The following is a 13,364-nucleotide window of genomic DNA, read 5'->3' as shown; positions in this document are numbered from 1 at the left end:
TGAAGTACTCTTTATGCCTCTTCAGGGTTCCATGGAACCCTGCTCTACTCTTAGTACATGTTATCATAGAGTCTATGAAGACTCCACTCCATTTTCTTTTGTTTTTCTTTTAAGATTTTATTTATTTGACAGAGAGAGAGAGTGAGGGAGAGCATAAGCAGGGGCTGGGGCAGTGGCAGATGAAGAGGGAGAGGGAGAAGCAGGCTCCCCAGTGAGCAGAGAGCCCAATGCTGGGCTCAATCTCAGGACCCTGAGATCAGGACTTGAGCCCAAGGCAGAAGCTTAACCAACTGAACCACCCAGGCGCCCCAGGGCACATGCTTCCTAAGAGAGCTCAGAGCACACTCATTTTCAGCAGGTTCTTCCCAAGTCTGTCTAATTACAGTCTGGGTTACTACGAGGCTCTGCTGAGAGAGGCCCCCCACTCCCAGCCCTGGTGCTGAATATGGAGAACAGTATCCCTGAGGCCTTTGCCTTTTTTCGGAGAGGGAGAGAGCATCGTTTTTTTCCTGTGGCCATCTGTCTTGGTGTTAGCCCTCAGAAGGGTGGTCTGGACTTGGAGACACTAGAGCTTGGGTGGAACTGGACCCACAGAGGAGTCCAGATTGACCTATTGAGGGAAATGATGTGATTTTTTCTGTCTTTAGGCTGGTATCATAGAAGAAATGTTAGAGGACACTTTTGAAAGCATGGATGATCAGGAAGAAATGGAAGAAGCAGCAGAAATGGAAATTGATAAAATTCTTTTTGAAATCACAGCAGGTATAGCCTCGAGATTCTTCCTCTTTCTCCCCTCCTGTGGTCATTCTTCTTGCAGCCACTAAGTTACCTAGTAGCTTTTTCTTTAGGACTCTCTTATGTCTACATGTTTTAGATTATAAAATTAGTATTTGAAAAAGAAGCACAATATCCATAACCATCTTTTTTAAAACGCCAAGATTTTTTAAAAATTCCTAGAGTTTTCAAGTGGTAAGGAGAAACAGTGCTCTCACAACACTGCCATTGGGAGCTTAAGTTGGTAAGACTTTCTTGAAAGCCGTTCGGCAGTAGCTGTCAAAAGCCCTGGACCTAACAAATTGATTTCCAGGAGTTTATTCTATAATTAAGGATGTGAATGAAAGATATAAATTCAAGGACGTCTATAGGAGCATTATTTATCATACTGGAAACTTTGAAACCAGTTGTGCGTAATAATAGAGTATTGGTTAAACTGTATTGTATCTGTTTGAATGGAATACTTTATAGCTGTGGTAATGCAGAAATGCATTCACTGACATGGAAAGATGTTCACAGTACAATGTGTGAGAAAAGTCTTGTTTACTGTGATATATACTCTGCTGTGAAAAACTGGCCTATAGAAGAAGTCTGGAAAGGGAATAAACAAAAATAGTAGTTATCTCCGAAAGATTGTTAATGAGGTTTTAAACTTCATTTTTACTTGTGGATTTTGGTTTAATAAAAAATTGGTAACATTTAATTTTTATGTTTTAAAATTAATTATTTCTTTCTTTTTGAAATGGTTGGGAGAAAGACTAGTTGCTCCAGGAAAACGTTTTTGTGGAGGTTTAGAAACCATTTAGCTTTACTGAGAAGCATTTAACATCTTCATGAATCTTGAAAATTAAGTATTTGGTGTTTAGGATTTTAAACCAAGAGTGTCAGAACCAAAATTCTAAAACTCAGAATCCTCAGTTATTGTAACCTTGGTCTCCTGACAAGCTGGTGTTTGCATGTTTGTCATAGTGAGCAAAACCCCATGCAAACAGCTCACTCATTGCCCCTTTTCTGTTTCTTGTTGGTCTCGTCCAGGCATGAAAGGCGGAGAGGATGAGGGACCACTTTAAAGGATACTTGGTTAATTGATTTGCTATTTCTCTTCAGGGGCATTGGGCAAAGCACCTAGTAAAGTGACCGACGCCCTTCCAGAGCCAGAACCTCCAGGAGCCATGGCAGCATCAGAAGACGAGGAGGAGGAGGAGGAGGCCCTGGAGGCCATGCAGTCCCGGCTGGCCACACTCCGCAGCTAGGGGCCGCCCCGCCGGGCCCTCGCGCTCCTTCCCTGCCTGCCAGGAGCCGGCACACTCCTCTGAAGCGGCCACCATTTTATGTGTCTCTTGCACTACACCTCTGAACGAGCACTGCGTTCTGAGAAGGTTCTCTGCTCATATCTCTCCATCTTTGCCGAGGTTTTGGGATCTCAACGGGTTTGTCCTTGAGAGGCGGGGTTATAAATGCATCATTTTCAGGGGTATACATAGAAGTATCTTTTGGGGGGGCAGAGGAATCGGTCTTCTCGCAGTGCATCATCTTCAGGAATATAGACAGAAGTTTCTTTTGGAGGAAAGGGCAAAGGAATCGGTCTCTCCAGAAGCACTTCGGAAATTAGAGTTGATTGCCTGAATGTTGAGAACTCTATCTTTTTTGTCCCTAAAACACTATATAAAGTGGATTTTAATAAATTTCTGCTTTAACACTTTGTCTCATCGTAGATTGTCATGTGCAGTCAATTTTCAAGGTGTTTGCAGTCTCAAATTCTATGTTGACCTTGGAAAGAGAGCAGGTGCTATAGCCAGTCGTACGGGACGTGGGAACTCAGCACAAGAGGCTTCTGCTCCGAGGATGCTGTTCCCCAGCCTTCACAGATGTGGTGTGGAGCCACACTTTGCTTTCTGTCATCTGTTTAACCAAAAGGATCCTCGAGAAAGGTGACTCCTTGTCCTGTTGGCTGGATGTGTGTACTGTGTCCGGACAGGTGTGTGTATGTAGTTTTCATTGCCCTCCTTCCCAGTGCAAGCTGGACCCAGAACAGACAGCTGTGAGAGCAGGATTCTCTCATTCTCGAATCGCTTTTCTCTGCTGTTGCTGCTGCTGTTCAGCTCACTTGGGTAAATACCAAGGAGCACAGTTGCTGGAACACTGGTAAGACTGTCTGCTTTTCTGAAAAACTGCCAAGCTGGCTTCCAAAGTGGCTGTACCATTCTGCTTTCCCACCAGCCATGACTCAGTTCCTAATCCTCACATCCTTGGGAGTAGTTGATGTTATCAGTGTTTTGGATCTTGACCATTCTAACAGGTATGTAGTAGTATCTCACTGTTGTTTTAATTTGCAATTCCTATGCAAATTATGATGCTGGAACATTTTTTCATATGCTTTTTTTTTTGGTCATCTGTGTATCTTTCCTGGTGAGGTGTTTAGGCCTTTTGCCCATTTTTAATTGAGTGGTTCATTTTCTTACTGTTGAGTTTGAAGAGTTCTTTGCATACTTTGGTAACACTCCTTTCTCACATGTGTCTTTTATTATGAATATTTTCTCCCACCTGTGGCTTGTCTTCTCACTCCTTCATATTGTCTTTCACAGACCAGTTTCAAATTTAAATGAAGTCCAGCTTCCCAATGATTTCTTTCATGATCATGCCTTTGGTGTTAGATCTTATGTCATGGTCATACCCATGGTCTTCTATATTCTCTTTGGGGAATTTTGTGTTTTGCATTTAGGTTTTGACGCATTTTGATTTAATTCTTGTGAAGTGTGTAAGGTCTGTGCATATATTCTTTTTTTTTTGCATGTGGGATGTCCAGTTCCAGCATGATTTGCTGGAAAGACAATCTTTGCTGCATTGTATTGTCCTTACTCCTTTTTCAAAGATCAAAAGATCAGTTGACTGTACTTATGTGGGCCTGTTTCAGGCTCTCGGTTCTGTTCCATTGATGTGTTTGCCTCCTTTCACCAATACCACCCTGTCTTAATTGCTGTATCTTTATAGTAAGTCTTAAAGTCAGATAGCATCAGTCCCTCCACTTTGTTCGTCAGTATTGTGTTGGCTATTCTGGGTCTTTTGCCTCTTCATATAAATTTTAGAATTCACTTGTCAATATCCACAAACTAACTTGCTGTGATTTCAACTGGGATTGCTTTGAATCTGTAAATCAACTTGAGGAGAACAGACATATTGACAGGATATAGTTTCACGATTTCATTTATCTGGCTAGTTTATTCACAGAATGATAATGGAATTAAGGGATGCTCATAATCCCTGAACATTTTTGTCTTATGTGAATAATCAAAATTTATTCAGGTGGATGGATGGACAGAATATTTATAGTCACTCTTCCAACCATTCAAATAAAATGATCTAAATGTAGGGTTGGTTTGTTTTCATTGTTTGAAGAAGCCCTGTTTCTCCATTTCTGCTTTCAGGTTAAGGAAAGAGCATTGTTGGCTTATTACCATGTCATATAGTCCATTTTCCCTCCATATTCTTTTGGGCATCATTGGAAACAAGGGCTAACACAGTAAGATACTGCCCTGGCCCTGGAAGGTCCACAATCTGGGAAAGGAAATAATGGTGTAAATATCTGTACTAAAGTTCTCCTCTGTCCTCAGCCTCTCAACATAGGGCCAGCACCAGCTGGCACTCTCTCCGCCCCAACTACAGACTGAATCTACTTGGTGCCCTAAAAAAAAACAATAATAATGTCAAGAGTACTCAGAATAGTATCTCATACCACCAATCCATTTGTTTTGTTTTATTTGGAAGTATAGCTTATCTAAAATAATCATCCAGCTTGTGGTGATCACCCACCATTTCCCTCTAGATGGGTTGTTACCTCCCTTTCCTCATCCCTCCCCATTCTCCCCATATTGCCATGCCTTCCTGAGCACTTCCCACTTGTATAGCTCACATGACTTTAGGCCTCCTTGTCATATATTTCCTTGTCTGTCTCAGAACTTCTTAAAAGAAGGGGTTATGACTCATATCTATTCCTAAATAGTAGTAGCCATCCTGCCTCTGACCTTTTCCTGCCACCCAACCCCTAGCTGAAGAACTAGGACTTTTCTTGTCCTACTGTAGTGACACAGACGTTCTTCAAATGCTGATTATCAATAGGAAAGGCTCTTATATGAAATAAATGGGAAATTTTGGGTTCAAATAAACAAAAAGCAGGTTTCTATACAATTTTTCAGAGCCTATCATATGCTTTTCCCAAATTTATTCAAAACAGGTTTTTTTTGAGATGCAAGAAACATTTCTTTAGCCACTGAAACCTTTGCAGAAGTGCAGATCTAAACCACAGTAGGAAAATAACTTTTTAAGCTAATGAATTTCTCTTCAGATATTAATTATAGTTTTAAAAAAATATATAGAATAACATCAGCAAAATGGTGTAGATAGCTCTGTATACCCATTCCTCCAGAGGAACATTTTAAAAAGTACCAGAAACTTCAGGAACCAGCTTTGTCAGAACTGGAAAGCAAGAGTTTACCTCAACCAAGTGAACACTGTATTAAGAAAAAAGCACCTGGGGCTCCTGGGTGGCTCAGTTGGTTAAGCGACTGCCTTCGGCTCAGGTCATGATCCTGGAGTCCCGGGATCGAGTCCCACATCGGGCTTCCTGCTCAGCAGAAGTCTGCTTCTCCCACTGACTTCTCTTCTCTTAATGCTCTCTCAATTTCATTGTCTCTCTCTGCCTCTCAAATAAATAAATATTTAAAAAAAGAAAAAGAAAAAAGCAACTTAAAAACAGTATGAAAGCCTTGTGGCATTTTACTTGCTCTTGCCAAAATCCCTCTCCCAGCTTGGCTTGGGAGAGTCTTGAAGATAGGAGCTCACTTTCTCACTATAGGACTCTGGTCCCTAGTTCCAGTGAAAGAGAGTATATATACTTAAGTCACAAATTACCTGTTTGTCTAAACCTGTGGGCCGTCATGAAGGGCTAACACAAGGTGCTCATCTCTGGTTTGCCTATCTTGTAACTTAGGGAGGAAAAGCAGTAAGCACTGCTTGAAAACATGTTAAGGAAACAATTTTTAAAAAGTGAAACCTTCACCTGGGGCAGCATGTTACAGTTGAGACATACAATAGCTTGCTTAAAACCTAGGAGGAAAAGCCTAGGAGAGCATTTCTTTGGGATATTAGGACATTCAAAAGCATGTAGAGAGCGACATGCATGTCCAGCACAGGAAATATCAGAAAAGATCTGAGAAGACCCCAAACTTTCACCACTGGCTGATCTACAGGCTTGGTGCAAATAGGAACTGAAGGCTGAGACAGAATTGTCAATAATCTGGCTGTTAAGCATGTCCAAGCACAGGGCCAGTCCATAAAGACTGGGACAGGTGTCTTTGTTTTTTAAGGTCCTGGTGTTCAAAGAGATCTCTGTCAAAATACTGACTGACCACAGCAAAGCCTTCAGTTAAGAAGTACAAATCCTGGGGAAGGGGAAGACCATGATTTCCAGAATTACTCTGGCATATTCAGATGTCCAGTTTTTAACAATAACAATCACAAAGCATACAAAGAAAGTGGAAAGTATGGACCCTTCAAAAGAAAAAATTAAATTAATAGAAACCATCCTCAAAGAAGCCCAGACATTGCACTTCCTAGACAAAAACTTTAAACCAACTGCCTTAAATATACTCCAAAGGTAAAAAACAAACAAAAAAGTAAGACAATGAATTAAGACATTATTTAAAAGAAAACCACATGGAAATTCTGGACCTGAAGAGTACAAAAATTAAAGTGCAGAAATACATTAAAGGTGTTTAACAGCAGATTTGAGTAGGCAGAAGAAAGAACTGGTGACCCTGATGATAGAACAGCTGAAATCCAGTTTGAGAAGGAAAAAGAAAAGTGAACAGCCTGATGGACTTGTGAGACTCTCAAGCTCATATGCATTATGGGAGTTCTAAGAGAAGAGACTAATGAACAGAAACAATATTTAAAGAAATAATGGCTAAAAACATTTCATATGAAATATATGAATCTACACATCCAAGAAATCTCGACAAATTCCAAACAGATTTAAGGGATCCACACTGAGACACATAGTCAAGTTGTAGAACAGTAGAGACAATAGTGAAAGTAGTAGAAGAGAAACAACAACTCATGTACAAGGGGAGCCTCAGTAAGATTAATTTTTCATCAGAAACCATGGAAGTCAGAGGCACTGAGATGACCTATTTAAGGTTCTGAAAGAAAAAACTGTAAATGAATTTTATACCCAGTATAATTATTCTTCCAGAATGAAGGATAAATTAAGGTATTCCCTAATAATGGGAGTCCTTCAGGCTGAAATGAAAAAAAAAGACAATAGACAATAACTTAAAGCCAAATGAATAAAAAACATCATAAAGACAACTTCATTGAAAAACAAAAGTTAGCATTATACTTTTGGTTTGTAATTGTTTTTTTTTCATAGGAGTTCAAGCCAAATATGTGTAAAATAATTATAAATCCATGTTAATGAGCACACAATGTATAGAGATGTAAGCTGTGACAACAATATAAAGAGGGGCAGAGATATATAAAAGTGGAGTTTTTGGATACTATTTAAATGTAATTGGTATTCAAATTAGATTGTTATAAGATGTAATCTCAAAAATAATTACAAAGAATATACCTAGGACAGAACAAGGGAATAAAAATGGAACAGTATAAGATTTAGATAAGTATGAAAAAAAGGAATTGAACTACATATACAGAAAACAGCTAAACGGGAGAAGTCTTTTATGAGTAATTAAATATAAATGGATGAAATTCTCCAACTAAAAGGGAGATTGGGAGAACAGATAAAAAACATCTATATGCTGATTCATTTTAGATACAGATACAAAAGGTCGAAAGTAAAAAATGGGGAGGGTGCCAAGGAAGATGTTCGAGTAGGACACCTCTAAGCCTGCACTGTCCCACATTTACAATTACATTATCATTCACTTCCAAGTCAATAAACCAGAGTGTGATTTGAAGATTGACAGAACAAACTCCACAACTAAAGGTAGGAAAGAAGCCCCATCAGAAAGGTTAGGAAGAGCAGAGAATGGTGGTTGGAAGCTTCCCACAGCAGGGAGCGAGCTGTGGTTAACAGAGAGGAGAAAGTGCCAAGGAGCCCACACTGGGAAAATGAATCCCCATAATGTCTGGCCTTGAAAACCAGAGGGGCTGAGTTCTGTGAGTTGGTATTACCAGTGTGACTTAGAGCCATGAACTTTTTAAAAAGTCAGCCAACTTAGCCCTGGGCAAGCTGGGAGAGTGAGTAACAGCCAGGGGTCCCAGTCCAGTGAAAGATAATGGCCTGACAAGAAGCAATGTAGACGTGATAGCTTGCACAATGGGAGTGAGGTCTTTTATACGATTTCAGAGTATGTTCTATCAGACAAAACAAATGTCAACAAAGCCTGTAATAAGAGACAAAAGGACACTATATAATACTAAAGGGGACAATCCAACAAAAAGATGTAACAGTTGTAAATAATATATAGGCACCAAACAGGGGAGCACCCAAATACATAAAACAGTAACAAACAAGGACCTAATCAATAGTAATACAATAATAGTATGGGACTTTAACACCCCACTTACATCAATGGATAGATCATCCAAATAAAACGGAAACTGGCTTTGAATGAAACACTGGACCAGATGGAACTAACACATATATTCTGGGCATTTCTACCCTAAAAAAAAGCAGAGTACACATTCTTTTCAAGTGTACACAGAATATTCTCCAGAACAGATCACCTATTAGGCCACAGAACAAGCCTCAACAAATTGAAAAAGATCAAAGTCCTACCATGCATCTCTTCTGACCACAATGATATGAAATTAGAAATCAATCCCCCCCAAAAATCTGGAAAGACCACAAAATGGAGTTTAACTAACATGCTACTAAACAATGAATGGGTTAATCAAGAAATCAAAGAGATCAAAAACCACGGGGACAAAAAAATGAAAACACAATGGTCCAAAACCTTTGGGATGCAGCAAAACTGATTGTAAGACGAAGTTTATAGAGATATAGGCCTAACAAGAAGAACCAGAAAAAGCTCCAATAACCTAGCCTTACACCCAAAGGACCCAGAAAAAGAGCAAACAACACCCAAAACCAGCAGAAAGAAGAGAATAACAAACATTTGAGCAGAAATAAGTGATTCAGAAACAAACAACAACAAAACAAACAAAAGATCAATAAAACCAGAAGTTGGTTCTTTGACAACAAAATGATAAACCTCTAGCCAGACTCATTGAGAGAGAAAAAGAGAGGACTCAAATGAACAAAATCACCAATGAAAGAGGAGAAATAACCAACACTACAGAAATACAAACAGTTGTAAGAGAATATTATAAAAAACTATATGCCAACAAATCAGACAACCTTGAAGAAATGGACAAATGCCCACAAACCTGTAACTTCTCCACCTGAAACAGGAAGAAAGAAAATTTTAACATACCTATTATGAAATTGAATCAGTAATCAAAAAACTCCACAAACAAAAGGCCAGGTAGGACTAGACAGCTTCACAGGTGAATTCTACCAAACATTTAAAGAAAAATTAATACCTATTCTACTCAAACTATTCCAGAAAACAGAAGAATGAACACTTCTAAATTCATTCAGAGGCAAGTATCACCCTGATACGAAAAACAGATGAAAACACCACAAAAAAAGGAGAACTACAGGCCAATATCCCTGATGAACATGGATGCAAAAATTCTCAATATGTGCAAAACAAATAAATACATTTAAAAAAAGTACACCACGAAAATACACTACGATCAAGTGGGATTTATTCCCAGGATGCAAGAATAGTTCAATGTTTGCAAATCATTGTGATACATTACATCATTAAGAAGATAAAAACCAGGACGCCTGGGTGGCTCAGTGGGTTAAGCCGCTGCCTTCAGTGCAGGTCATGCTCTCAGGGTCCTGGAATCGAGCCCCACATCAGGATCTCTGCTTAGCAGGGATCCTGCTTCCCCCCACACACACACTGCCTGCGTCTCTGCCTACTTGTGATCTCTCTGTCAAACAAATAAAATCTTTTTTAAAAAAAAAAAGATAAAAACCATAATGATCATCTCAATAAATGCAGGAAAATGCATTTGTCAAAGTACAACATCCATTGATGACAAAAGCCTTCAACTAAAGTAGGTTTAGAACATACCTCAATGTAATAAAGTCTATATGAAAAATCCACATCAAACATCATACTCAGCAGGGAAAAACTGAGCGTTTTCTCCCCAAGGTCCTGAACAAGACAAAGATCTCCACTCTCACCACTTTTACTCAACATAGTGTTGGAAGTCCTAGCCACAGCAATTAGACAACAAAAAGAAAAGGCATCAAAATTCGTAAGGAAGAAGTAAAACTTGCACTATTTGTAGATGACATATATCGAAAACCCTAAAAATTTCCACACACAGAAATAGAACTGATAATACAATCAACATACAGAGGGGTGCCTGGGTGGCTCAGTCATTAAGCATCTGCCTTTGGCTCAGGTCATGATCCCAGGATCCTGGGATCGAGTCGCGCATCGAGTTCCCTGCTCACCTGGAAACCTGATTTTCCCTTTTCCACTCCCCCTGCTTGTGTTCCCTTTCTAGTTGCCTGTCCAATAAATATATAAAATCTTAAAAAAAAAAGTTATGTTGCATTTCTATAACAATGAAGCTGAAAGAGAAATTAAGAAAACAAGCCCATTTACAGTTGCACCAAAAATAGTAAGCTAACTAGGAGTAAACCTAACCAAAGAGGTGAAATACCTGAACTCTGAAAACTATAAACCATTGATGAAAGAAACTAAATAACACAAAGAAATGGAAAGACCTTCAATGCTCATGGATTGGAAGAACAAATATTGTTAAAATATCTATACTACCAGAAGCAACCTACAGATTTAATGCAATCCCTATCAAAATACCAAGAGCATTTTTCACAGACCTAGAACTAGGAAAAAAAAATACTAAAATTATATGGAACAACAAAAGACCCCAAATAGCCAAAGCAGTTTTGAAAAAGAAAAGCAGAGCTGGAGATATCACAATTCCGACTTCAGGTTATATATTACAAAGCGGCAGTAATCCAAACAGGATGGTACTGACATAAAAACACACACATAGATCAATGGAACTGAATAGAAAACCCAGAAATAAGCTCATACGGTCAATTAATCTTTAACAAAGCAAGAAAGAATATCAAATGGAAAAAGTCTCTTCAACAAATGGTGTTTGGGAAACTGGACAGCTAAATGCAAAACAATGAAACGGGGCCACTGTCTTCCATCATACACAAAAATAAACTCAAAATGGATTAAAGTAGTAATGTGAAACCATAAAAATCCTAGAAGAGAGAACAAAGAGTAGTATCTCTGACACTGGACATAGCAACATTTTTTAGATAAATGTCCTAAGGCAAGGGGAATAAAAGTAAAAAAAAATAAACTACTGGAATTACGTAAAAATAAAAACCTCCTGCACATAAACATAAAGTGTCTGCTTTATGAAGGAAACAACAAAACTAAAAGGCAACCTACTGAATGGGAGAAGATATTTACAAATAACAAATCAGATAAAAGTATCCAAAATACTTGAAGAGCTTATACAACTCAACACCTACAAAACAAATAATCCAAATAAAAAATGGGAAGACATGAACAGAAATTTCTCCACAGAAGATATCCAGATGATGGTCAACAGACACCTGAAAAGATGCTCAATATCACTCATCATCAGGGAAATGCAAATCAAAACTATGAGTTATCACTCACACCTGTCAGAATGGCTAAAACCAAAAACACAAAAAACAAGTGTTGGTGAGGATGTGGAGAAAAGGAAACCCTCGTGCACGGTTGGTGGGAATACAAACTGGTGTACCCACTCCATAAAACAGTATGGAGGTTCCTCAGAAAGTTAAATAAAAATAGGACTACCATATGATCCAGTAATTGCACCACTGGGTATTTATCCAAAAAATACAAAAACGCTAATTCAAAAAGATACATGCCTCCATGATTATAGCAGCATTATTTATAATATCAAATAATGGAAGCAGCCCAAGTGGCATATCTTATCCATTCATCTTATTGATGAACATGTACACACACACAAAGAGGAATATTATTCAGCCATAAAAAGGAATAAAATCTTGCCATTTGCAATGATATGGACGGAGCCTAAAGGGTATAATGCTAAGCAAAATAAGTCAGTGAGAGGAAGACAAATACGTTATGATTTCATTCACATGTGGAATTTATGAAACAAAAAAATGAAAGGAAAAAAAAGAGACAAGCCAGGAAATAGACTCTTAGCTATAGAGAACTGATGGTTACCAGGATGGGTAAAACAGGTGATGGGGACTAAGGAGTAAGTACACTTGTGATGAGCACGGGTGATGGACGGAATTGCTGGGTCACTATACTGTACACCTGAAATGAATACAACACTGTATGTTAAATATAGTGGAATAAAAGCAAAAAACTCAGTGGCTAAAACAGTACAAATGTTTAAAAAAAAGGCAAAAAGATAATCCATATCAACAATACTCAAATGTGATACACTATGGGGTTTCTATATTATTATCAGACCGAAATAGATTTTAAGATGGGATGCCTGGCTGACTCAGGTGGTAGAGCATGTGACTCTTGATCTTGGGGTTGTGAAAGCTCAACCCCCAAGCTGGGAATAGAGCTTACATTTAAAACAAAACAAAATAAAACAAACAACAACCACCAAAAAAATGATTAAAAAAAAACCCAAGTGATTAAAAGGATGAAAAATGAGTAAGTATATAATATATGGTGTCATGAAAACTGGACAGCCATAGGCAAAAGAATCAAACTGGACCACCATCTTACACCATACCCAAAAATTAACTCAAAATGGATTAAAGATTTGAACATAAGACCAGAAGCCATAAAATGTTTAGAAGATGAACATAGGTCGTAAGCCACTTGGCATAGGTCATGGAGAGGATTTTTTTTTTTAATCTGACACCAAAAGTAAAAGGAACAAATGGAAAAATAAATAAAACAAGTGATGAGGGACTTTAAAAAAAAAACCTTGCTATTGATTTCACTCAGCACACTTAGTATCTGAGCTATATTACTCCTCTCGCATCTTCCATACATAGCACACTTGTTAAGTGATCAAATTTAGTTTTTCCTATGGAGATTATAAAAAAAAAAAGAATTTCTCAGCCTCAGGTCCTACAGAAAGAGAAAGAAATTGTAGTTTAATCAGACACTGAAAATCTAGATGGTAAGATGGGAAACTGAAAGTCTGGGAGGAAAAAAAAAACCAACACCTGTGGGATTACAAAGTTAAGTGCGAAATGGAATCCAGAGTTAATCCTCCATGGCAACAACTTTCCTAATTATCCGAAAAAAAGAAAGTGTGTCACAAAAATATAGGGAAAAGAGCAAGGGGAGAGTTGTGTGGATTTATTTGAATATATAAGCATAAGCAGGGAAGCAAAAAAAAAAAAAAAAAAAGATCACAAGACAAGGATGCCTGCTTTGAAGTGCTTTTATTCCCACTGGGAATAAAATTTATCCTCTGGAAGTTCTGGCAAGAGCAAATAGGTA

At 38.3% G+C, this 13,364-nt stretch overlaps 1 protein-coding gene across 2 annotated transcripts in view; it reads left to right on the top strand.

Annotated features, from left to right (window-relative positions):
• LOC122915068 (charged multivesicular body protein 3) overlaps positions 1 to 2,476 on the top strand; it is a 101,906-nt gene extending 99,430 nt beyond the window's left edge. For both annotated transcript variants that reach the window (XM_044261574.1, XM_044261573.1), the window contains 2 exons: positions 648 to 762; positions 1,882 to 2,476. In XM_044261574.1, the coding sequence (XP_044117509.1) occupies positions 648 to 762; positions 1,882 to 2,027 (261 nt within the window). In that variant the 3' untranslated portion in view covers positions 2,028 to 2,476. The remainder of the gene's footprint in view (positions 1 to 647; positions 763 to 1,881) is intronic.
• The last annotated feature ends 10,888 nt before the right edge of the window (positions 2,477 to 13,364 follow it).

The sequence above is a fragment of the Neovison vison genome, chromosome 8 (genome assembly GCF_020171115.1).
Source record: "Neovison vison isolate M4711 chromosome 8, ASM_NN_V1, whole genome shotgun sequence".
NCBI lineage: Eukaryota > Metazoa > Chordata > Mammalia > Carnivora > Mustelidae > Neogale > Neogale vison.
Note: the sequence above shows the minus strand (reverse complement) of the source record. Positions and strands in the feature narration are given on the sequence as shown.